This window comes from Eucalyptus grandis, chromosome 3, assembly GCF_016545825.1.
Source record: "Eucalyptus grandis isolate ANBG69807.140 chromosome 3, ASM1654582v1, whole genome shotgun sequence".
NCBI lineage: Eukaryota > Viridiplantae > Streptophyta > Magnoliopsida > Myrtales > Myrtaceae > Eucalyptus > Eucalyptus grandis.
In genome coordinates, this window is record NC_052614.1 from 52,306,068 (window position 1) to 52,332,396 (window position 26,329).

At 39.1% G+C, this 26,329-nt stretch overlaps 1 protein-coding gene across 1 annotated transcript; it reads left to right on the forward strand.

Annotated features, from left to right (window-relative positions):
• Positions 1-461: 461 nt before the first annotated feature.
• LOC108958664 (EG45-like domain containing protein) lies at positions 462-1,782 on the forward strand. Its single transcript, XM_039308756.1, has 3 exons — positions 462-617; positions 718-1,018; positions 1,652-1,782. Exons 1-3 carry the CDS (start codon positions 488-490, stop codon positions 1,656-1,658), a joined length of 438 nt encoding a protein of 145 aa, XP_039164690.1. The 5' UTR covers positions 462-487; the 3' UTR covers positions 1,659-1,782.
• The last annotated feature ends 24,547 nt before the right edge of the window (positions 1,783-26,329 follow it).

Here is a 26,329-nt window from a genome sequence, read left to right on the forward strand (position 1 = left end):
TTCGCCAGTTGGCGACCTAACGAGTACGACAGCGAAAGAATGGTTCAGAAGCAGATTTCTCTTTTGAGCCAGCACCATCAGCGTGGAAACTTTCAGAGATTGGAAGCAGAACAAAAAGAACAAATTCGAAGCTTCTTTTCTAAATAAGGCTATGTATATTCATTTATATATTTGTGTTGCAATTTCAGGTTTGATCACTTGAAGCTTGGGCAGCTGACTTTCCTCGTTCGGACGAGTTCGGAACTCCCCAAGAACCAGATTCTCCGTCTCTCGTGGGTGTAAGTTGGTTCTCCATGTTGCATGTCGATCTAAAACGACTTTTATCTTATGGAGTGTCGTCCGGATGTGTACCATTGACTTTGATGCACGCATTCACATGTCGGATTGGTTAAAAGTCTACAAAAGGATGACAAAAATCAACGACGGAGCTCTTCATGTCTCATTGCATTCAGGTGTCCCATTTGGCCTCGCAGATTTTTTCTGAGCAATGAAGCCCTCCGGCATTAGAACGTCACTTCTATTTCTTTCTCTACTCGCCTTTCTTCTGTTGGCTATGCAGCCTCGTCTCTCTCGTGCCGACGTCGGCACTGCTGCTCACTATAGTCCTCCATACACGCGTAAGTAAAATCTCTCTCCCTCCCCCCCGCTGCCCCTTCCTCTTCCTCTCTCTCTCTCTCTCTCTCTCGCTCGCTCATAAGTTTGATTATTTTGTTTTAGCGACCGCGTGTTTCGGCAATGACCCATCGCAGTTCCCATCGAGCAACCTCTTTGCGGCGGCAGGAGAAGGGATATGGGACAATGGAGCGTCGTGCGGGAGGCAGTACCTAGTGCGGTGCATCAGCGCCTCTGTCTCTGGAACTTGCATTCCCAGCCAGACTATCCAAGTCCGAATTGTCGACCGTGCACAATCCTCATCCTCACCTCCCTCAAGTAAAGGCGCGACCATCGTCCTCTCAACGACTGCGTTCGGCACGATTGCAAAGTCGTCTGCCGCAGCCGTCAATGTCGAGTACCAGCAGTAAGTTCCTTTCCTCACCTAATTCGTTGTCTTTCGATGGAAACTAAGCACCCATTTGATATTTAATGAAACTTGACATGAAGTGAGCGAGAGAAACCTGAATCTGATACGGTTCGAGGTCGATAAGCTCTAACATGGGTATGTCTTGACCTTCTTTTCCGTAAAAATGGAAATCGCCCTGAATCTCATTGGACTGAATTTACACAGTTCTGACAATACTTGGCTGGGTTTGGCTGAGTAATTGATACGTATGCAATGGTGCAATACTTATCATCGTCACGTCTGACGGAAGACACATTGTTTATCAAAGTAGGAGATTGAATCCGTGAGCGTTGACTTAATGAATAAATGGTTTTTTTAGTTTCGATAGGCATTGAAAGCTGCTTTGATTTTTTCCGGCGTGTGAAGCACGTCAATTAAAGGTGGCAAGCGCTTGTCCAAATGCCTTTGACGAGCCGGGCTCCTCATCCTTTTTAATACCAAAATCCCATCACCTCGTAACATCGATGAATTGAAAAAGTTAATAGTTACATACTATGTATTTTATATGGTGTAGATTATTTTGGGTATGGGACGCTGAAGACGAAGTGATAACGACAGGGCAATTTTTGTTTTTCACTCCTTTCTTGGCAGGGTATGAAGGTAGAAAATATTCAGCGATTTGTTAGTACCACGTCAGCAGCAGATGCCCACTCAGGCATTCTCAACTCAACTCACAACTACTAAAGTTGACAAGTGCGTGCTGATGTGGAATGGAATAAAAATAAAAACAGCACAGTTCAGCCACGGGAATTTTTGTGCTTCGATGCAATGGCCCCTCTCCGCCGCCGTTAGTGGAGTTGCCGGCGCCGCGTCCTTTGCGTGCAAGCCAAGCCACCCCTTCCAGCGTTGCTCGCAATCGGCTTGAGCCACCCCTCTGTCGTCGCTCATCCAGATTTGGATTTGGAGTTGTGCTTGTCTAGATCTGCATCTTGAGTGGTCCCTCCATTTCTGCTCCTCCATGGCCACCAGCGACAGATCTGGCGACCGCGGCTCATTCAGAAAATCCAGCCGTCAGGCCTACCCTCCTCTCCGCCGTCGCTCATCTAGATCTATATTTGAGTCGTGCTCGTCCAGATCTGGATTTGCATCTTGAGTTTTGCTTCCGTCTTCGCTCCTCCATGGCCGCAAGCAACATATCCACTGTCAATCCTAGCCATGACAGCCATGCCCATAGTTAGAGGTTGACCTGAGATAGAGCGTTAAAAGTTGCAGATTCTACGGGAAAAAGTGGTGGAAATTGCAGATTCGACAGTGAATTAAGAAAATAAATAACTTTTGCAACTCCCCAGCAGCGTCTCTGGGACGAGTGACACCGATGGCCATGCAAGGCCAAATCTGGAAAGCCAGCAATGTCACCAGCTATGGTGAAGCAAGGTCATAAGTGCCGCTGACGACCAAATCTGGACAAAATAGCAGCGTCCTCGGGATGAGCGACGTCGATAGACATGGATGGCCAGATCTGGAGAGTTAGCAAGTATCTGGACCATGGCTATACACCATATCAACAGATGACATGGTGGTAAAAGATCCCTGAATGTTTTCTCGGAGGGCATACACATTTGAGTCATGGCTATACACCATATTAGCAGCTGACACGGTGGTAACAAATCATTGAATATTTTCTCACAGGACATACGCATTTAAGCTGGTGAACGACATTAGATATATTTAGATTATTTGTAATAGTCTAGATTTTTATAATATTTTGATAATCTTTGTGATTAATTGTAATTGATTTTGTAGTATTTGTTACTATAAATAGTAATCCTCTTAATCTTATAAATAGGTTCATGTACTTCTTATTATTACATATTAAACTACATAGATAATTCTTCAATTCAATCTTCTGATTTATATTTTATGAACTTGAGAAATGTCATGTTATTTTAGAGGATGTAAACTTTGGCATTACGTCACTGATGAAATTTGTGTGTCTATGGACTATTGAAGAAACTGAAGAAAAACTTTTGAGTGTTTGGAGGAGTGGACAACACAAACCAACATATTTTAACATGGTTTCGAAATATTTCAATTCCATCTGTGAAGTGTTAATTTGGTCACCACAGTGCGGCAAAGGAAGCATGAGATTTGTTTGTCGGCTGTTATTCCACCTCAAATATTGTTTATCAAGATAAGCTATTAGGAAATTTGGAGGTGAGGACACCCGAGTGCCATAACTTGGCACGCCGGGACACTTAAGTGCCATAACTTTAAATGGTACACTTAAGTGCCATCATCGGAGTAAAATGGGACACTTAAGTGCCACTCCGGCGAAAAACTCCGGCCAAATGGCTGACGTGGCAATTTTCCGGCGAGTTTAGTCCAAAACGGCGTTGTTTTGCACGCCGACGTGGCGTAGAAAACGCAAAAACGACGCCGTTTCGTGCCTACGTGTAAATAATAATATAAAAATTAATTAAATTATAAAGTATTCAAAAATTTAAAAATTAAGAAAAATTTAAAATTTTTAAAAAATTAAGAAAATTAAAAATAAAAAAAAGGGTGGGGAGGTCGAACGGGCGGCTGAGGGCCGAGCCCTCGTTGCCGCCGCCTCCCCGCCGTCGCCGGAAGGGCTGGTGACGGAGGGGGAGGGTCGGCCGGGGTCGCCGGCCCCGGCCGACCGACGGCGAGGGCCGCGAGCCCTCGCCGAAGCGCGGCGAGGGCCGTGACCCTCGCCCTAGATCTGGGCGAGGGCTCGCGGGCCCTCGCCGACCCTCCCACTCCGTCGCCGGCCCTTCCCGGCGGCGGCGGGGAGGTGGCGAGGCCCGCGAGCCCTCGCCGGATCTGGGCGAGGCCGCGACCCTGCCTGCATCCGGCGAGGGGTCGCGGGCCCTCGCCGCCTCCCCGCCGCCGGGGAAGGGCCGGCGACGGAGGGGGAGGGTCGGCCGGGGTCGCGGGCCCGGCCGGGGCCGGTCGACCGGCGGCGAGGGCCCGCGAGCCCTCGCCCAGATCGGGCGAGGGTCGCGGCCCTCGCCGCGATTTGGCGAGGGCTCGCAGCCCTCGCCGTCGGTCGGCCGGGGCCGGCGACCCCGACCGACCCTCCCCCTCCGTCGCCGGCAAGGGCCGGCGACGGCGGGGAGGCGGCGACGGCGGGGAGGCGGCGGCGGCGGGGCTCGGCCCTCGGCCGCCCGTTCGACCTCCCCCACTTTTTTTTTTTTTAAATTCTTAAATTTTAAATTTTTTAAATTTTCTTATTTTTTTTAAATTTTTAAAAATTTTTAAAATTAAAATTTTTAAAATTTTCTTTTTTTAAATTTTTTTGTTAATTTTTATGCTGATTTGGAGCTCCGGCGAGCCACGTAGGCAAAAAATAATAAAAAATATTGCCACGTAGGATTTCCGGCAAGGGTCGCCGGAGGTGGCACTTAAGTGTCCCACTCGAAAAAAGTGGCACTTAAGTGTACCGTTTGGAAGTTATGGCACTTAAGTGTCCCGGCGTGCCAAGTTATGGCACTTGTGCTGTTCTTCTGCCAGGAAATTTGCATCACATGCATCAAGAGACAGGTCAGTCAATTCACAATTCATTGTCCTTTATACATGTTATCTAGGATCAATTGGCTTTATTTGAGCCACAATGACAAGCTGATGCTCGTAAGTTCGCTGAATATCATGATTGCATGCATGCTATGCAATTTCTAATGGCACTTAATGATGAGTTTGATCTTGTACAAGCTTCACTTCTACATCAAGATCTTGTCCACTCCTATAGACACGATGCTTGCCGCCTTGGCCTCTTCCTCATCATGCAAACTATTGTGTGTATTGTTATTGAATTGGTCATCTTGCATCCCCTTGATATCGATGACAACCTAGGAAACCTATGAGAACAGAAAACCGATCTCGATATAGAGGTCCACCTGCGTGCTTGTCCATCACTACTGCTACTATTGAGGTCTCCTAACGGATCACATGTTACTTTATCTTTAGAGGATTGCCATTGCATTCTTTGAGAATATGGTACTTCTAGCTCTTCTAGCCCTAGCACTTTTGCTTTGTTTGCAACTCCAAATACTTTTGATTCATGGCTCTTTGATTCTGTCAGTTGCAAGCACATGACTTCAATCAATTAGTTTAAGTCAAAGTCGTTACTTTCACAAACACTTACTATTCATGCAACTGATAACTCACGGATACTGGTTAGCCATTCCACATTGTCATTACTTGACATTTTGTTTGTTCGTAAACTCTCCTTAACTTGAATATGTGGGTCAACTAAGTGAACTTGGCTTTGATATTCACTTCTCTTCTACACCAGGTCATTTGATATCTAGTGGTCATCTAGGTTTTGTGACAACAAATATTTTGATTGATAGCCATGTAAATTGGGAAAACATCACATTTTACCTTTTGATCTTAGTGAGTCTATCTCTCATGCTCCTTTTGATTTAATTCATGAATTTTTTTGTCGATAACCTTAGACCAATCAATCGAATATTGATTAATATGTAATTGATCAAAGACTACCCCAAGGACGCCTTCGGCATCCAAGTTTGCAGACCGATCACAGAATCTTGTTCAATAAGTGGAACGCATTAGCTGTTTGCTCTTAGGTTGAGCAGTAAGGGTCGGAGAAGGGCAATCACTCATTTTTAAAACCAGCATTCTTAAGACCAAAGAGTCGGGCGGAAATGCCTAATCGAATTGATCAGGTCATGTAAGAACAAGGTTCAAGTCTACCTGACATTTAGGCCCTTCTCCTACTCTTATTATGGAGGATCCCACTACTTTGTGATTTTTGTGGATGATCATTCTCGTTGTACATGGCTCTATCTTATGAAGCATCGATCTAAATTGACTTGTATTTATCGTGATTTTGTTGCCATGATTAAAACACGATTTTATGAAAATATCAAGATCTTTTATACTCATAATGCCACGGAATATAGAGACATAGAATTTCTTCAAATTATTTCTCAAAATGATACTGTCATTTATTGCTCTTGTCCAGGAACTTATTAGCCAAATGCTTGAGCAAAGTATAAACAACAACACATCTTAGGTGTTGTTTGCACACTTCTAATCTCCACTTCTTGTTCGGAACAGTTTTAGGGAGAGGTTTATCATAATGCAAAACAGACTATCAATTGCACTCAGTCACTTACTATAGGTAATATCTTTCATCATAAGCGCTTGTATGGCAGTTTTTCTAATTATTCACTTCTTTGATTTTTTAGTAGTACTTACTATGTCCATCTTCTTCAACAAGAACTCACAAAGTTAGAACTTCATGCTCGTCTATTTCATTTCCTTGGATATGACATTGAGCACAAATGATATCAATGTTGGGATCCTATGCGTAATTGTCTCCATGTATCTTGTCATGTTACCTTTTGGGAACACAAGATGTTCTCTTTACTTCATCCATTTGACTTCTCTCCTGTTACTTTCTTTTTTACCAATCCTTCAGTGAATCTATTTCTTGAAGATACAACAATAAAATCTTCCTCAGGAGTTGTCTTTCCCTAATCTTTATGCGGGTACCTTTGGTAATCCTACTATTGGCAACTTTTGACTTGTCTGCACCATCCGCCAAATCTCCACCCTTGGTCTTTCTCTCTTCTCTTGTTCATTGTTCCACTCGTGTTAGTCACCTTATGTTTGGTTTCGTGATTTCCATTGTTATTCTACCATTAGACAAATATGATTCTTGGGATTTGGTTGATTTGCTTCTTGGGAAATCCGATATCAGTTGTAAATGATACAGAAAATCAAGACTAAGACAAATGGTATGGTGGAGCGTTACAAAACTTGACTAGTAGCAAAAGGCTTTACTTAGGAGTATGGTATTGACTACGCTGACACATTTGCTCCAATTGCTCCTTTTACTTCTGTTCAAAGTCTTCTTGCTAGTACAACCATTAAGCAATGATGTCTATTCCTCCTGGGTGCATTACTACTTCTAATAAAGTATGTTGTTTACGAAGAGCTTTATATGAATTGAGACAGACTCCTCGTGCATGGTATTATAAGTTCAGTTCCACCATGGAACCTTTTGGTTTTAGATCCAGTTCCCATGACAATGCTATATTTGTTCAGAGAACATCTTGTGGGTTTATTCTACTACTATTATTCGTAAATGATATGATTCTTACTAACGATGATCATATTAGTATTACAAAACTCTAGTAGTATCTCATTCAGGAGTTTGAAATGAAAGATCTCAAGCAACTCAGTTATTTTTTAGGCTTGGAGGTTGCCTTAGACTTCTTGGGCTATTCTCTTTCTCAACCAAAATATGCCATTGATCTTCTTTCTCATGTGGGACTCACTGATACCAAGATTGCTATGACCCTAATTGAGGCAAACGCCAAATTTGATGACAATAATGGAACTGCTCTTTCGAATCTTAACTTTATCGAAAGTTGTTTGGCAGTCTTGCATATCTCATTGTTAATCATCTTGACATTGTTAGTGCCATTCACATAGTCAATTAGTTCATGACTGCACTGTGTGCAACTCACTTTGCCTATGTCCTTTGTATTTTTCACTATGTTAAGGGTACTTTATTTCATGTTCTTCATTTTTCTACCGACTCTACTTTAGAGTTGAAGGCTTATTCTAATGTTGATTAGGTTGGTGACCTTAATGATCATCACTCTACTATAGGCTGCTGCTTCTTTCTTGGTACCTAACTCATTTCATGGTGTAGCAACAAATAGATCTTTGTCGTTTGATCTAGTACCAACATGGAGTATCGTATTCTTACTTATACAACATCAAAATTACTTTGGTAGTAGTGGTTATAAAAGATAAGGGAATTAGTCATAATGTTGGAACCGTCATTTACTATGACCACAAGAGTGCTTTCAAATGACTCATAATGATGTTTTTCATAATCCCACCGAACAAACTAAAATTGACTATCAAGTGATATGGTAACAAGTGCTTCATGGTACTATTACAACTTGTTTCCACTTCATCTATTGATCAGATTGATACTTTCACAAAGGTTTGAGGGGGAATGTTAGATGTATTTAGATTATTTATGATATTCTGGATATTATAATACTCTAGATATCTTTGTGATTGTTTGTAATTGAATTTGTAATAAATCATCATGTAAAGCCTATAAAAAGACTCATATACTCCTTATTATTGTCTGTTGAAATACACAAAAATATTCTTCAATTTGATCTTCCGCTTTATTCTTAACGAACGAGTTCACGAGTCTAGTAGTTGGAAAATTACTATGTGCATCTGTTAAATGTACATAACCGCACCATGATAGAAGTATTTAAGAAAAAAGTAGAGCATACATCTTCAATATGGAGTTTATAACGGTTCTACTCACTTTTGATTTGAGAGTCACATTCTCCCAAGTTACTATCGGTTAAGGCCGTCTGTGTAATTTTTTTTTTTTTTTTGACATCAACGGCGTATACTCTAATTTTTGTTTATTTAACTAGTGAGAGCCATATGAGACATTATTTTTCGTTTCCTTTTTTGCCTATTATGTGCACGCGATAGGAATTTTGGAGAGTCAATTTTCATCATTTCAACTCTCTCTCTCTCTCTCTCTCTCTCTCTCTCTCTCTCTCTCTCTCTCTCTCTCTCTCTCAATTGTCATGAAATTTGAGGCAAGAAAAGATATCGATATAAAAGCTTCTTTGTTTCATGAAAAGTAAATGATTTGGAATATATATATTTTAAAGTGATTCCTTAAATTGCTTAAAATAATTAGTTAATGAAAATTATTTGGGTTAAACCACTCAAATCGGTACACCTTGCCACATTTACCCAAACTAATTTTAGTGTCACAAAAAATCCCAAACCGGTAAATCCTTGCCACATTTACCTCAAATTGATATATTTGTACAACATTTATCCCGAATTTTGATAAATCTGAGATTTTTTTGGGTAAATACGGTACAAATGTACTAGTTTGGGTTTTTTTTTTTTACACAAAAATTAGTTCAAGGTAAATATGACAATGTTGTACCAGTTTGAGGTAAATATGGCACGATGTACCCGTTCTGAAGTTTTTGTGAAACAAAGATTAATTTTGGATAAATGTGACACATGCATTAGTTTAAGGTTTTAGGAGGTATTTTTTAAAGTTTTTCTTTATTAAAAATAATTTATATATAAACATTTTCATGACGATACACATATTTTCTGTTCATTCATTTTTGTAGGTGATACAAATCATTGTTTTTTAGGAAATGGGTTTCCAATAATTTATTTTCTGTGAAGCAATCGAACTAGAAGTTGACTAGCTTGCTCTAATAAATGTAATCTGAATTTTGATCCAGTGTAGGTGATGCCAAGTCATCTTCCATTTTAAAGTCAGAGAAAATAAATTGTGTAAACGTTTCTTAATAAGCGAAGTCAATCATGCACCTGACAGCATTCGCCTTCCTTTGGTTCTTTTCACATTCATCGGCGACCGCTCGATAACCAAGATGGAAAGAAGATTTCGTCGATCGTTCATGTCCATAAATTTAACATGATATTCGTTCACGCGGTATTGTTATCATATACTTTATGAGATACTACTTTTTTAACTTTATTCCTGGTTGACAACTAATTGGGTCCACAAATTCGATTCTAATTCACAGAGCCCTTCTTCTCCTTGACCCTCTAGAATAATAGGATAAACTTCTATTTTGCTATTGCTTTCTATTTTGCATTTAAGTTATGAAAAATTATTTGGTGATTGTGTTACATGAACTTAACTGAATTTGGAATGTTTGATGGGATGCACAATATTTACAAAGGGTGAGCATGGTCCCAAGATACAACTTAGAATATGAGAATTGGACTGGTGAGAACCTATAGGCTCCGGGTTCCAAGGCATATAGGGTAGGTTTCAGGTTCTAAAAAATGAGGAACTTGTTTTGACGGGTAGGTTCTAGATTTTTTATTAGAGGAACCTAAAACCTATAACCTAGAACCGGAAACAAGTTTTAATATTTTTCTTAGTTCATGTCTTTACGTGATTCTGTGATATTTCATGTTGTTCGATGATGAGTGTATAACATGGAAGTATTAGTATGAGCATCCATTTTATTACTGAGAATTTTACTGTATTAATGTTCATATTTTTCGTGTGTTTAAATATAAGTTATGGTCAGTGAATTGTAACAGCAAGTAGTGATCATTAAAGATTTTAATTCATTACAATCATTCAATTAATAATATAAGTGGAACCTAAGTAGATCCTAAAACCAATCTTGGAACCCATGACAGGATAGGTTCTAGGTTCTATAGTATGCATGGTAGGTTCTAGGTTGCATAAAATGAGGAACCTATTCCAACGAGTAGGTTTCAAGTTTCAAGTAGAACCTATACAAAACCTGGAGCCATCACCCCTAATACTTACCCATCCAAATCTAGTATAACTTCGAAGTGAAGATTTTTACAGGGAAATGGGGACAATGGATTTGGCTTGAAAATATGTCTGAGTTTTGTTCTTAAGAAGCGAGAGATATATGAAAAAGGTCTCACTACGGTTTAGTATATGCTCCCAAATTAAATGCCATATATGTGCAGTAACAATCTTGGAACCCGTGACAGGATAGGTTCTAAGTTCTATAGTATGCATGGTAGGTTTTAGGTTGCATAAAATGAGGAACCTATTCCAACGAGTAGGTTTCAAGTTTCAAGTAGAACCTATACGGAACCTGGAACCATCACCCCTAATACTTACCCATCCAAATCTAGTATAACTTTGAAGTGAAGATTTTTACAAGGAAATGGGGACAATGGATTTGGCTTGAAAATATGTCTGAGTTTTGTTCTTAAGAACCAAGAGATATATGAAAAAGGTCTCACTACGGTTTAGTATATGCTCCCAAATTAAATGCCGTATATGTGCAGTAACAATGCTGCAAGTTAGCTACGGCCGAACCTTCCTCTTGGACAAGAATCCTTTAACCCTCTATCTCCATTGATGTCTCAACAAACATCAACCATTAGTACATTAGTTAGAAATTTCATAACTATCCTTACCCGCATAAGTCAATGGTTTGGATGGTTGAGATATTAAATGGAGGTACCGATGGGGTAGAGGATCTCATTCCCTTACTCTCAACAACTAACATCAACGGCTCCGTTTCATCCCTCCTCTCTATGATCTCACGGATTCACGCAATGAATGATCAAAGCCATCCTTGTTAGTCTGAGCTATAAACACATGCCAACTTGATGGTCCGTAGTGATGGATTTGGCAGGTTTACTTTGAATTGGGAAAGGATCACAAGCATCCATAATTACACAAATCGTCTCGAACAAGTATGTATTATGATAACCGAACCTCTAAACATACTAAAAATGCAGTTCCATTAGTAGTGATGAACTCAGTATATAAATATTCCCACATTTATCTCAATTTTTTCATGCATCGAAGTTATATCTTGTATCATTCATCTTACAAGTCTATTATGACATATACGCTTGTATGCAATGTCTGGCTCGCAACTTAAAATTTTGCGTTGAAGCAGGAAGGTGTTGTGTTATGGAATGTAAGTTAAGGTACAAAAGGCTCCATAAATCTTAGGGAAAAAGTCGAAAGATGAAGACGTTTGACTTGGATATCATGGAAACGAGGCCTGAACATGCCAAGTAGATGGGCTATTTGTTGGAAGTTGCAATTGCTTAATGACATTCCCCATCACCCTTAAACACATCCCCCGGATCAGAATGCAAAAAGACAGACAAATTGCAGGAGTACACTAGAAATATCTTAACTTGTGTACGGCGTTCACTTTAGTGCTATAACTTTTTACAGGCTCACTTAAGCGCCACTTTTTTTTTTTAAATACGATCATTTAAATGTCAACTTTGATTTGAGTTGCTAGAAATCTGACATGGTAATATTTTATTGATTTCTCAATTCTATGTGGCTTGCTGGTGTGCCCAGTTAGCATGTACTCTCTAAACGATGTCGTGTAGCAAGTTAAAAAATTGATCACTTCAGTGTCAATCTTAATGAAAATTGTTCACTTCAATGCCAAAAAAATCTTAAACAACGTTGTATAACAAGTTAAGAAGTTGAGTGCCAGTCATTATAAAAAAATGATCACTTCGTGCCAATTATTGTCAAAAAGTGATCATTTTAGTGCTAATCTTAATGAAAAGCAATCACTTTAGTGCCCCCCAAAAAAAAAGTCACCTCAAATAAATTTTTTAATTATAAAAGCCACGTAATCTTTTTTACTTGAATTTTTAGTTGGAGGCATTTAAGTGATTGTTTTTCTTCAATTTTGGCACTTAAGTAAGCCGACAAAAAGTTGTGACACTAAAGCGAGCATTGTATACAAGTTAAGACACTTCTGTTGTACTTCTCTTGATAAATTGCATTCTCCTGGACAAAATGAAACTATCCCATTTTATCCTTCGAGAATATCACGTGACCCCTAGTTGTTTAGTTAGAATCTCTTGAGTGAATCATTGGGGCCATCAATAAATGGGCACATGACGGTCCAAATGGCATGAACTGCAGGCGTGATTGAAGCCTCGCATTGTGAGAAAAAGATTGAATTCTGTAGGCCCTTGAACGTGCAGCAGCTAAAAAGCCTCAAGAGTATAAAAAAGATGAAGTCCCGTGTTCTTACGTTAGCTGCTGCACCAGATTCGCGGCAATGATTATGAGATATAGCGATTCTCTTCTTGTTTTTGTATCATAGAATGATGTGCAGGGTCAACGATTCCGGCGGTCTTGAAGGTGGGGACCTGACTTTTTGCAGCGTGTACGAGTTCAACACAACCCCTTTTTTACAGCTGTATTTATTGGCCGCAATTTTTTGGAATACAGAGAGGATTTTGACGAGAAAGTCAAGAGTTCTAGATGATAGATATGGTTCACTAAATTCAAAAGAAGTTCGTGAGCAATCAGAAAGCAGCGTCCCATGCGATAGGGATATATTTCTGAAATATTTCTGAAATTTCTCCACTGCTGATGCAACAAAAGTCATTTAAAGAAACAACCAGAAACAACGAACACAGCATGGTCTGAACATTCGTGAGATTCAATAGTAACATTGTTAAAGAAGAGAGAATGCTTGCTACAAATTTCTCTTTTCTCTTCTGTTGTGGAAACAATCCATTGAACAATAAAATAGATGTAATAAAAAAATAAGTTGGACGCGAGACTTACAAGATTTGATTGATGTGACTTTCTTTCATGAGTAGAATAGCTAATAATTTTACTAGAAACCAAGCGATACAACGAAAGTTACTACAACCACACTAGAGCCACTTAAACACTTAGTAATTCCTAACTCCCAATTACATGTAATAACTCACATAGTGTTTAGCCTCACAATTTCTCACAAAATAATCTCTTAATTTCATCAAGGGATTCAAAAATCTTACCGCAAGATTTATTGGCTTCAATACTAAAAGCTCTTGAGGTGCAATTGACGAAAAGTTGCATCTTTGATACTCTTCAAAAAGAACATCCACTTTTATAGGTAAGAATTGAATCTAAAAAGGAAACCGATTCAAAATATGAGATTTATTTGAGTTAAGAAAGTTTCTCCTTTATGCTTAAACTCGAGACATATGTTCAGCACCCTCTCTCTCATGGTAGTAAAGATTAAGAACACTTGGAGAAGACTGTGAGAATGACTGTGACTGTTATTATTGTTGACCTCAGTTAAGCTGAATTCGTTGATTTGTTGAGATGGCATTGTATGATTAGTAGAGTCAGTGCACATTTGGAGCTTTTCTATAGGGGAAAATGTCATTTCTAATGTTTTTGTCACTAAAGCTTGCAATTAGGGATGTAAAGAAAGCAGGGTTGAGCTAGTTAGCTAGGCAATGTGCCATATGTTCTTAGGCCTACCGACGAGCCCATGATCTACTACTTTTGCTGGTCCAGTTTCTAAGTCCATGCCCACTCGATCTCACATCTAGATCCGATCAGCCAACTGCTTGGCATATGAGTTCATTGGTTCGAGCAACCTTGGTAAGTGGGTTTTGAGCTTTTTCAGGTGAGTGGTACTTATCCCTTCTTTGATTTAATAGCTTATGTCTTAAAGTGATAGAAAGATATATTATGAGTTAGAGAGTCATTGCATGTTTGATATTTCTTTGAAAAGAAAGAAAGAAAGAAAGGGGATGGTTATAGCATATTTGATGCATAACTTCGAATCGGACCTTGGCAACTTATTTGTAATTTGAAATGTGTTTTTTTCTTTTTTTTTGGTCAAAGTTATTTGAAATTGTTTAAGAAGCGTTTATGGAAGGAATTAAAAAACATATTTACACTAATTTGAGAAATGAGTTATGAAATGGATTTTACTTAATAAATCGAACTATGAAAGTTTATTTGACTTGGGTTGGGAACCTCACTTATGACATTAGATTGTGGATTTGGATTTGTGGGTTATTGGGGAATGATATTAGTGGATTATGGTCATGTCTCTATAATTAGAACCGTTTGAGGGGGTAAGTATTCATAATCTTATCAGGACATCTTTTTAGGTTGAACCACTTCTAATATAGGTGGAGACCTAGCAAAAGGGGAAAACTTGGTCATCTTTGAATTAGATAATGAGCATTAGATTAGTCAATGAAATGAACTATTGACATCTTATTCAATATAAATTAGTCAATGGAATGGACCATTGATCATCTATTTGTTATTGTTGATCTAATATGTAAAAAAGTTTTGTTGTGAAAAGTTAACTCATTTTTTTTTTTATGTTTTATGTATATTGTAAACTGGATTTGGGGTTAATGAGTAATGATATCGTTGTATAGAATTTGCTTAGAATAGATTTACTATTCATAGAGCTGTGGTTGTTCACCCCCATTCATTCTTATCTTTTTCGGGGTTTTCAACTAGCAATGAGTAGTATGAAAGTGATATTCATGGGAAACTTTCGGCAGTTGAATGAGTATGAAATGGTACCTATTGAGCTTTAGTTTCTTAGTTTGGGAAAACATATATCGTTTATGGATTTTAGGACTTTGATCCTATAACCAAATTACTGTTTTATTAGATATTTGAATGGAGACAAATATTCAGAAAATAGGTTAATTTGGTTTTGTTTGAGGTAGTGTCCTCCGGTCATAAGGACGACCATGTTATTGCCCATTTCTAGCAGAGTTGAGGTATGACACATGGTTGTTTAGGATATTCTTAGGGATATTTAGGTAAGGCACGCTTTTATTTTAAAGATTTTTTTTTTTTTTTTTGTAATTAATGGGGTAAGTGGTAAATAAGGAGATTGGATCTCTATTGCAAGACTAATGGGAGATATGTGGTTATAACTAGTGAGGTTCAATTATGTATAGGGTTCCTCTTCCTCTCATTTGTATCATCCCAAAAATCCAACGCAAGAAGATTACTAAAGCGTTCTCTACTAAAAAGCAAGCAATAGATCGAATGGGAAAGTTGGCCTTAGGCTTTCATATCCTGGGCTCGTGACACATATTTTGTCTAGTAATTTTCAAGCCTCTAAATTTTGGATACTTTTTTTGATACCGATGAATGTCAATCAACCTTTATATTTTGGCCTTATCATATTGTTTGCTATCTAGTCTAGTGATGATTAAACCTAAAATTCATTGGTCATCACACCAATATGATTATAGGAAGATAATGCAACGATATCAATTTAGTTCCCAATCTCAAGAAGCAAAAAGCAAATTCCAAATAGAAAGAGAACATCTTCCTTTTGGTTAGCTTGTTGGTAGGATTATGACCGATTATTTTGTATAATCCCTTCTTAAAGAAAGCATGATAATATCTACATTTTGACAAGCATAAATGGATAGTAATTGAAAGTGATTTACGCGTTAATGACATATATAATCCTCAAATTTTCCATCTCATGCTCTAGACATTTGGGCAATCCATAAATAGGGTAACGGAATAGCCATTAGCATCCTTCCGGTTTGTTAATTATATAATCCTACATGGCAATCAAATCACCAAGTTAGCTTTTGAGCTTGCCATATGTGAATTAATCTCTCTACAAGTATCACCGAGATCATTTCAACGAGGTAAAAGATGGAAGTGGCTGTTTATGACATAGAATCTTGAAATTTCATGATTTTGATGCCTAGATAATATGTCATGTCACGTGCTTCATTGATCTATCACAAAATTCGCTTAGTCTTTGTGTTGGAAGAGCAATTAATGGGAGTTTTCCCTCTGCTGTTGAGGAACAATATAACACTTAAATGAATTTGTGTTTCACTCTTTAGCCAATACGACATCTTAAAACCCTCCTCCTTCGGACCCTTTTATCAAGTACGACTTTCAGTCCACAACAATAGGTTTTTCTTCTTCAATGTTTTGGGCAAAAGTACATTGTAAGTGCCCAAAATTAACATAGATGGACACTTAAATGTCAAAACTTCCAAAAGATACACCTAAGTGCCACTCTTTTTGAAAATTAGACACTTAAGTGCCCGACAAGGCTAGCCGAAAAACCAACGTGACATTATTTTAATAATAAAAGTGGTTTACATGGCTCACTGAAGTTGTCTAATCAGCAATCAATGTGCAAAATGATGTTGTCTCAATTGTCCCCAAATTAAAAACTCTTAGCCAAAATCCCAAATTGAAGGCCCTTGAACCCTAATTTCAGTTGGCCCCCAAATTGCATCGTTGAATCTTGGAAATGGAGAGGAGGACCTTTAGCAATTGCACAAATTCCTCTCAACAAAGTGAGGGAGAAGGCAAATGTTTTTGTTATAATGGGTTACTAAGTTCAAGAAGAATATTGTGGACTCGATTGAATCCTCAGAAAAGATTCTATGGATGCGCTAGAAATAGAGAAGGCTCGAAGTGCAAATACTTTAAATAAGTCAAAACAAAATTCTTTGGCCGAGCCATGAAGATGATATTGGACCTACTTGATGAATGATATCAACCTCCAACTACGTTTGTGGATGATTGGACGATATTGATTCCATGCAAACTAAAGCATCTTCGGCCAACCATTTGAAGAATGAACTTTTAAGGATGAAATTTGAAAGAAAGCATTAAAGAGTGTTCATTGTGGTGTTGTTTTGTTGTGTAGCCTACTTAATGATAAAATGGATTTTATTTCTATTGTCCATAGGATGGTTGTGGCTTTCTTCTTATTTATGTTGTCTTATATATTGTGACTTACTTTTTGTGCTTTGAGGAGGTCAAGAAAAAGAATGAGTGAATGAGTTGCTCATTGTCCTATGTATTGTTCTATGTTTTTGCTTGTTCTTCAATATAAACAAGTAAGAATGTGTATTGAGTCAATGTATTATGGTGACTATTTTGCTTGAATTGAATGTAAATTGACAAACAAAATTAATTGAACAAATTGTTTGTTTGGTTTGCTGCAAACCAACATATACATACGACAAACACAAGTGATAACTTGAGTACCATAAGTTGTATTTAGTGATAACTTAAGTGCCAGTTATGATTAAAGAATGATCACTTAGGTGTCAAGTTATGGTATAAGTGATCATTTAAGTATCACATGTGATTAAAAATAAACATTTAAGTGCAAAGATTTCCAAAATGTGATCACTTAAGTGTCAAACTTTTATGTTTCACCTAAATTGCACCACCAACCACTACTGGGCACCATTAGCCACCGCTAGCCACCATGGACCAGCCACCACGATTACCAATCATAGCTAACCACCACTATGTGGTGGTGTGCTACCTTGCAAAATGTGCACACTTGCACTAGCGCTTGCATTAGCTGCAACCATGTGTTGGTGGTGTGCTGCTATAAAGTGTTGGTGCTTGCACTAGCAGTATTTGATGTAAGATGTGCATACTTGCTAGTATTTGTGTCACGCCCCGATCCTTGAGTGCGCGCCCATACCTCACTAGTCGATTAAATAGTGACGTCCCATGACGCATTGCCGACCTATTCATTTTAATGCACATGTGGAAGCAGATAAATAATCCCTAGACACTAACACAATGGGATAGGAAAGTAGGGCCATTTTTTTAAACCAACATCACACTTATATATACATAACATACTAGTCATGTCATATATAATACAAGCCAATTTAAGGAAAACAAGTCTAAAAACAAAGGTGGGGGTTTCACAGCACTACGGGTCCTCGTCGTTCTCTCCATCGTCCACGATTTCACCTTCTTCCACACTCCAGCTACAACCTTCAGTAGACTGCACCGGGGATGCTAGTACTTCAAGATTCGGGTCTGCAGCATCTATGATCGAACCTTGGGGAGGATCTGTGGTGCCCTTTCCAAAAGCGACCTCCAAAATGTAGAGGAATCTCAGACTCTGGTATGGGACCCTCTCTCTGGCTATCCTAAGCATGGCGGTACCACGATCTGTATCAATGGGGCATCTTGTGGGTGAGACCTGTATTGACCCAGACTGTGGACCTCACCAGCTCATAGGTCCAGCCCCTAGGGCTCCCAGGCAACGGAACAAAAGATGCCTGCTCTGTAATCCTCTTAGGTTGTCGAAAAAACTCACGAGTTGCCATCTAAGGACCTGCAATATTATCCCACAACAGGGTGAGAGACGTCTCAGCAAGTTCTACCCCCTAAAACTCGACTAGGAAGAAAATACTCCCCTAGGGCTGCCTAAGCACAAACATAGATCGGAGGACTTACCTTGGTCTCAGTCTCTTCCTGCAAGTCAGTTTATCTCAAAGATACACAAATCACATCAATCATTCAATCAATCGGAACGAACTATCGATCAATCGACTCAGTCGATTACATGTCATCACTACCTTTTCTCGATCGACCAAATCAATACTATCTATAAAGTCTGACTACCTTGCGGACAACTTACTCTAAGCTTAAAATAGATAGTATCTTGCCTCAAATGCTAAAAGAAAATAGTATACTACCCTCTCTCTCTCATATGACTTATCGAGCCATCGAGCTGATAAAGTATACTAGCTATGCTCACCAAAGCTGTGCAGACCTTATTTTGCTCACCGAAGCTGTGCGGACCTTAATTTGCTCACCGAAGCTATGCGAATCTTAATTTGCTTACTGAAGATGTGCGATACTTATGGTATACTGTCACTCTAAGCTGAGGTATCAAGTTGGCAGGCTGAAACGGTAAACCATTCTAATCAACTAGTGATTTCTCAACTTTTATCATACCTAATAAAAATACTCGTGTGTGGGTACACGATCAACCTTAGCTAAAATATAATATTTTCTCACTTTCAAACACCCCACTAGTTTCAGCAGTCCTAAAATAGATTTTTGGTGTTGTAGACTGACGCCCGGTAATTTCCTAATTAATTACCAAAATTATCAATTTTTGAGATAATTACTCACAACCATCAAACACACTCAATTTGCACCAATTACAGCTCAATTGAATAAACGGATCACTTCATTGCAATCAACATAAAATTCTGGTTACGGTTATCTGGTCTAATTTCCGAAAAATAAATAAATAAATAAATAAATAAATAATTACGGAAAATAATAAATAAATGCCAATAAATACTTAGGCTTGTAAAGCCTAATTGGAAGCCGAGACGGGCTTGGAAAATTACCGAACCACTCTAGTTAAATACTAGAGCTTGTATATGCTTTAATTGCACTAAACTAACCACCTAACATGCAACAATAATTAATTAAATTGCTAATATAATTTAACTATCCACCTAATCCATACTTAGTCTAACTAAACAACCCTTAAGCGTCATGAACCTATTAAGCAAGAATTAGTGAGTTAAACTCACTTGTTTGACGATCCGCTTGGATCAAATCAATGGGGGCGCAACGGGGAACGATCTTCTCCAAAGTGGCCTTGGCTTTTGGGGTCGAGAAGCGGGCCAAAACGGGCCGACAACAGCTGGAATGCTCACTAATTTCAGTGTTGTTCGGTGGCTAAAAGAAGAGAAAACGGGGCTGATTCGGCAAGGCTAGAGCAGAGGAGGCAACAGGGGTTGGTTGCGGGTTCAGGTGGAGCTCAGCGAGCCTCCAGCGACGGCACACGACGGTTGGACAACACTGACACGTCCTGAGGCAGCAAGTGGAGATAGGGATGCGTGCACATGAGAATGGGATGAGGCTGGACACGGCAGAGGCGGAGAGGCTCTCGCGGGAGGCGTTGTGGCAGTCTAACGGGCGGCAAACGGTGTCGACGGGTGTCGTGGCTGCTTCGGTGGCTTCTTTGTAAGTTTGTTGAAGTCTTCAAAGCACAATGGAGAAGGAGGAGGGGCTGCATGACTGCTTGAAGGGGGAGAGGGGACCGGTTTAGATGGAGGGGCCACCTTGGTCCCCTTGATCGGTTTGTCCTCATCTCCTTGACCTCCCACCACCAGCTGGTGTCCACACAGGTTTTTCAGCCCATAATGCCCCTTTTACAGGGCTTTAGGAGGTCCAAATGTTGTGGGTGGTGGGGCAAACGAATTTGTACAAGATTTTGCCCTCAATTGGACTTTAATTCCTCTTTGAATCTATCCAATTTGGCTTCTAAAAATTCAATTGTCAAACCCTCGATCAAATTAGTATTTTTCCTCACCAATAGATCCCATTTGCATCCCAATTTCGCGATAAAAAACGGTTCTCGACATTTTCTGGACAAAAACGGCCATATGTCGACTTTTTCCCAAAAAGTCTCGATTTGCAAAAAAATCTTCGGAGACTGAGTCAACGTTCCTAGAATTAATCGTGACATGACAGAACTTTCAATTTCTAAAATCAGATTCAAATTCGTGGTAAATTTCAATTCGGCGCGATTTTAGCGTAACATAGGCTACCGGGTACTTTTAAGAAATTTTTAGTGTAAATAACCCGTGGTCGATTTTCTTCGAGGCACAATGAACTTCTTTGACACATTGACGACTCTCGGTTGTCGTGAAAATCTTGAGGATTCAAATACGGACACAGGGTACCAAAATGACAGAAAAATTAGTCTAGTGCTAATCGATGAGTATTTCTCAATTTAGTGGAATCACCCACGTTTAACCACACATCTCAGTCGAACCAACCTATTTCTGATCTCTAAACGATTTTTAAGTATGCCGTAATAATCTTTGCAGATGAGCATGGTCGAGTAGTCGAGTTCTAGTCAAATTCTCAAGTCTATTGCATTAAAATCTCTTAATGACTTTTCTAGATAGTCTAGTTATCTCAGGAGTGATCAACTCTGAGAACAATCCTATAAGCAGATCGATGAAAAGCCCGAATAATTAAATTGAAAGAAGAACTGTAAAATCTAGGATGCCACAATTTGCACTAGCCATACTAACTAGCAGTATCCAGTAGCCACTAGCACCTACACCAACCATCACGACCACCGGCCATCACTATGGTTGTGGTGTGTTGCTATAAGGAGTTGGTGCAAGATGGGCACCCTTGCACCAGCCACACACACACTAGCTACCATCAGGCATCAACCACCACTAGCCACCAACACAAGTATCAAGTATAAGCAGAACAAGGCAAGTATGAAAAAGCCAAATTTTTTTGACTAAATAAAGATCATTCCATTGACATTAAAATTAAATCTTACAAACTGAATAACAAACTAAAACTAAAATGTCATTCATAAGAAGTTATGTTCTTTTTGCACGGAAATATTAAACTAACAAAAATAGGGACATAAAACCCATCTCATCCTATCGGTCAATATGCACAATTCCCTTAGTCCCTACTTCTTTTGATGTACTTTTTACTTGATTTATAATCCCTGTACTCTTTTTGATTGGACGTGCAACTTTTTTTTTCAACTGTCCTAGGATGAATGATTCAGAAGGAGATTGTGCTAGGTTCTTTCTTGCTAGTTGTTTTTGATCTACACTTGATGTCTTCTTCTTTTTTGGCATAGTTGTTGACTCTTGAGTTGGGCCCTGGGAGACAAGAACCTCAGAACTTCTTCTAAGCTACAAAAACACAACAAAATTATGAGCAAAAGTGAAGTACCATAAATTAGATACTGTTAATAAAACTTACATTTAAAAGGACCATTCTATATGCTCGTTTGTATAAAGGGGCAATAATCATATTGTCTTAACATTTTCTCAAGAGTCTTTATTTGCATTGGAGTATCACTTTCAGCAACCTATGATTTCTCATGCCTTCTTCTTGCATGTGATTTCTTAGGCCCTTCAGTTGGCCCTTCATGTGGTCTTTCTATTGGTCCTTGAGCTTCAACTACATCTGGCCCGACAGTAAGCTCTTCAGCCAATCCTTCAGCCGGCCCTCTTCTAGCTAGCCCTCTAGCCTCAACAACAGTAGGGATTTCAGCTAATGTTTCAGCTGGCCTTTCGGCTTCAGCTATAGTAGGGGCTTTGACCAATTCTTCTAGTCGGCCTTTTTCTAGGCGGTCTTTTAACTTTAGCAACAGATTGGCCGAAGCTTTAGCCGACCCTTGTGGTGGCTCTTGAGTTGACCCTTCAATTGGCCCTTGAACTCCAGCTGGACTTATTCTCACTTGAGAAAGACATTAAAAATTTAAAATCAGCCCATATAATAATGTAAACAAAATTTAAACTAAACACAAATTTATTGAATATTTTGTTATTGACTAAAGAGCAGTCAAGTGAATTGACCCTATAGTAGCTTTAGCTAATCTTTCAACTGGCCTTTTTCGAACTGACCCTTGAGCTTTGGCTACAATAGGACCTTCAGTCAATCTTTCAGCTTGCTTTCTTGTCACTTGACAAATAGATTAAAAACAAGGAAATTGAGGCTATGTACAAATATGTAATAAACTAAAAAAATAATATAAACACAAATTTCATGACTTACTAGGTTTTTCGTACTCATCGATAGAATAGTCAACTCAATTGGCTCTTTTGTTGGGCCTTTAGCTAGCCCTCTAGCCGTCTCTTCACCAGCGCTTTCGATTGGCCTTTCATCTAATTGTTGTTGTTGCTACTTCCTCAATCAACAACCTTTAGTATTGTGCCCTGCTACACAATATAAGAGCACATCATATTTGTACCTATCTTACTCATCTTTTGCAAATCCAATACCTCCCTTCCAACGTTCTTTGTCTCCATTTAGCCTTCTCATTTGCTTCTTCGGTGGCAAAGGTTGAGGTGCTTCATGATCAATTGGCTCTCAGAATTTGCTATTTATGATTGGCTATATCATGAATTGATACAAAGCAAGATATATCCTTTACTTGTACCAATCATTAAGGCAATCATCTGCATTGTGGCCCTTCAACTAGATAGCACATATGGCATGTGCATAAGAAATTTTACTTAATTGCCATGCTCGACATAAACACTTCCTCATACCTAAATAGACAACATACTTTTCGGCACCCTTCATTATCTCATATCCTTCATCCCTATTCTAAATGGAGTGACAATACCTACTCGTAGTCAAGTCCTCATCCCATTTCTTTGTAATCTTATGACTATATTGCCTAGTCCATTTTGCAATCCGATCTCTTTGTTTATGCAGTTGAATCATGATCATAACTCGTATATTTTCTAGCATCACAATGATTGGCTTGCATCTAACCTATATTATTTTTCCATTTAATGCTTCACAGATATTATTGTTGATGACATCACACTTGAATTCCTCGCTGAAGAAGGCCCTAGACCAATGCTTCTGTTCTATTTGGAATCGTGTATTAGAACCCTCATTTGCTTACTTAAGCAATCTTTGTTTGACCAGCCTAAATTCATCAATGTTCGTGCTCTTTGCTAACTGCCAAAATTATAACTGCAGCTTATCCCCTTTGTACTTCTTTGCCCAATTTGTGTATATAGGTCTCAAACGCATTCTATGTTCGGCATAGAACATCAACTTGGCTAATGAACACCCACCCTTCCCAATTAAAAAGCAAGCAATTGACAATGAATTACCTTTTGTTGGTTGCTCATGAATGTCCACCATTCCCCATTAGCTATCTTTAGGTTAGCCATGATATTTTTTAGGAATTGGGACCAAGTGTGCTTGTTCTCTATCTTGACAATAGCCCAAACTAGTGAAAACATTTAGTTATTCACATCTCTTCCAATTGTAGCTAACAATTCTCCATTGTACAAGCCCTTCAAGAAACAATCATCCAATTTTATAATCTATCTACAACCAAATAAAGATCCTTGCATGCATGCATTGAAGCATACATACAACTTACCGAAGCTGGTCCCACTATTAGGAAGTGACTTTTCCATGACCTTTATATACACTCTACTTAAAGGGTTTTGAAGCCTACACTCCTAAGCATAATCCCAAACCCAGTCATATTCTTTCCCACACTAGCCAATGAGTATTCTCATCACCTTTTTTTTTTTTTGTTCTTTTGCACTAATTCTTGGACACATTGATATATACACACTCCTTCATCAACTGCTTTAACTGAGTAGTCTTTATCTTATGCATCACCTTGATCAGCTTGAAAAAGTGATAGAACTATCATGCACTCGTTACCCTTCTATTATCAAAATTAATGAAACAAGTATGCTCCTCTTGGAATGTCTTAATCTTGAAGGACTTGCTCTTCCTCATGAACATGCCGTAGATCTTTCGTGGACAATTAGGTTGCGAACACTTAGCTCTTATAAAGGCCTTAGTGTTTCTAATAAATTCAAGATTCTTTTGTTCAGCAATGGAGTTCTTGAATATAGCTTCGTTAAATTATTTCACATCATGAAATTTCATATCTACGGTATATGAGGTTCCACTCCTTAATCAATATATGAGCAATTGAAGACTTTCGACTCAAAGTATTGGCGACCTTGTTCGCCTTTCCCGGGTGATATAAGATATCACGATCATAGTCCTTTAGCAATTCTATCTATCGACGCTGTCTCATGTTCAACTCCTTATGAGAGAACAAGTACTTGAGACTTTGATGGTCCGTGAAGATCTGGAATTTTAGGCAAAGATAATCACTGCGAGTTCTAAGTCATGCGTTGGATAATTCTATTTATGAGGTCTCAACTGACGGGATGCATATGCAACAACCCTGTCATGTTGCATCAGCACGCAACCCAATCCTCTAAACAACGCATCACTATAGATCTCGAATCCTTCAAGACCAGATGGAATGGTTAGCACAGGTGCAGTAGTTAGCTTTTCCTTCAGCTTTTGGAAACTACTCTCGCACTTGTCTGTCTACACAAATTTCTCTTCTTTCTTCAAGAGTCTCGTTAAAGGCAACGCTAATGATGAGAACCCTTCTACAAACCGTCTGTAATAACCTGCCAAACCTAGAAAACTTCTGATCTCTGTTACTGTGGTCAGCCTTGGCCAGTTGATCATGGCTTCAATCTTGTTTGGGTCTACAAAGATTCCATCTCCTGAAATCATGTGACTTAAGAAAGCAACACAAGTCAACCAAAACTCGCACTTGCTAAACTTGGCGTACAACTTATGGACTCTTAGCATCTGCAGCACTAATCTCAGATGACTCTCATGCTCTTCATCACTCCTCGAATACACTGGAATATCATCGATAAACACGATCACAAACTGATTGAGATATTCCTTGAATTTCGGTTCATCATATCCATGAAGGCAACTGGAGCATTTGTAATTTGAATGGCATTACAGTAAACTCATAATGACCATATCGAGTATGAAATGCTGACTTAGGAATGTCCTCCTTCCTAATCCTCAGTTGATGATATCCCGTCCTCAAGTCGATTTTTGAAAATATCGACGCTCTTTGCAACTAATCAAACAAGTCATCGATCCTCGGGAGTGGATACTTGTTCTTGATCGTTGCTTGATTGAGTTGCCGATAGTTGATGCACAGCGCAACGAACCATCTTTCTTCTTCATGATTAGAACCGCGCTCCCCAAGGTGATGCACTGGGAAGAATGAATCCCTTATCTAGTAACTCTTGCATCTGTACCTTCAGTTCCTTCAACTCAAATAACGCCATCCGATAAGGAGCCTTAGAAATTGGCTCTGTCCCGAGTGCTAGCTCAATCACGAACTCAATTTCTCTCTCTGGTGGCAATCATAGCAATTTCATTGGAAAAACATATGCAAATTCTTGTACTACAGCAATGTCTTCCATTTTCAACTCCCTAACCGTCATATCCATGACAGTTGCTAGGTAACCTTGGCAACCCTTGTCTAATAAAAGAGTTGCCTCTGGCGACGAGATCAAGATATTCGAGGGTCCTCCTCGATTCCTAACAAACTCGAAGCTCTCATCCTCTAACGGGTCAAACTGAATCGCCCTGTGATAGCAGTCCATTTTAGCTTGTTGCTTGGTGAGCCAGACTATGTCAATTATCAACTCAAAGTCATACATGACTAGAACTAACAAGTCTATTTTCCCCACTTGCTCACCAATCGCTAACTTGCAACCAGAACAACCCAAAGCAGCAATAACTTTATCCTTCAATGGTGTAGATATACAAACTGCCGACTCCAACAATAT

Excerpts from the sequence above, each read along its gene's own strand:
- LOC108958664 (XM_039308756.1), top strand. The coding sequence starts at position 488 with ATGAAGCCCTCCGGCATTAGAACGTCACTTCTATTTCTTTCTCTACTC. Across the intron at positions 618-717 it reads CTATAGTCCTCCATACACGC|CGACCGCGTGTTTCGGCAAT; the intron begins GTAAGTAAAATC and ends ATTTTGTTTTAG.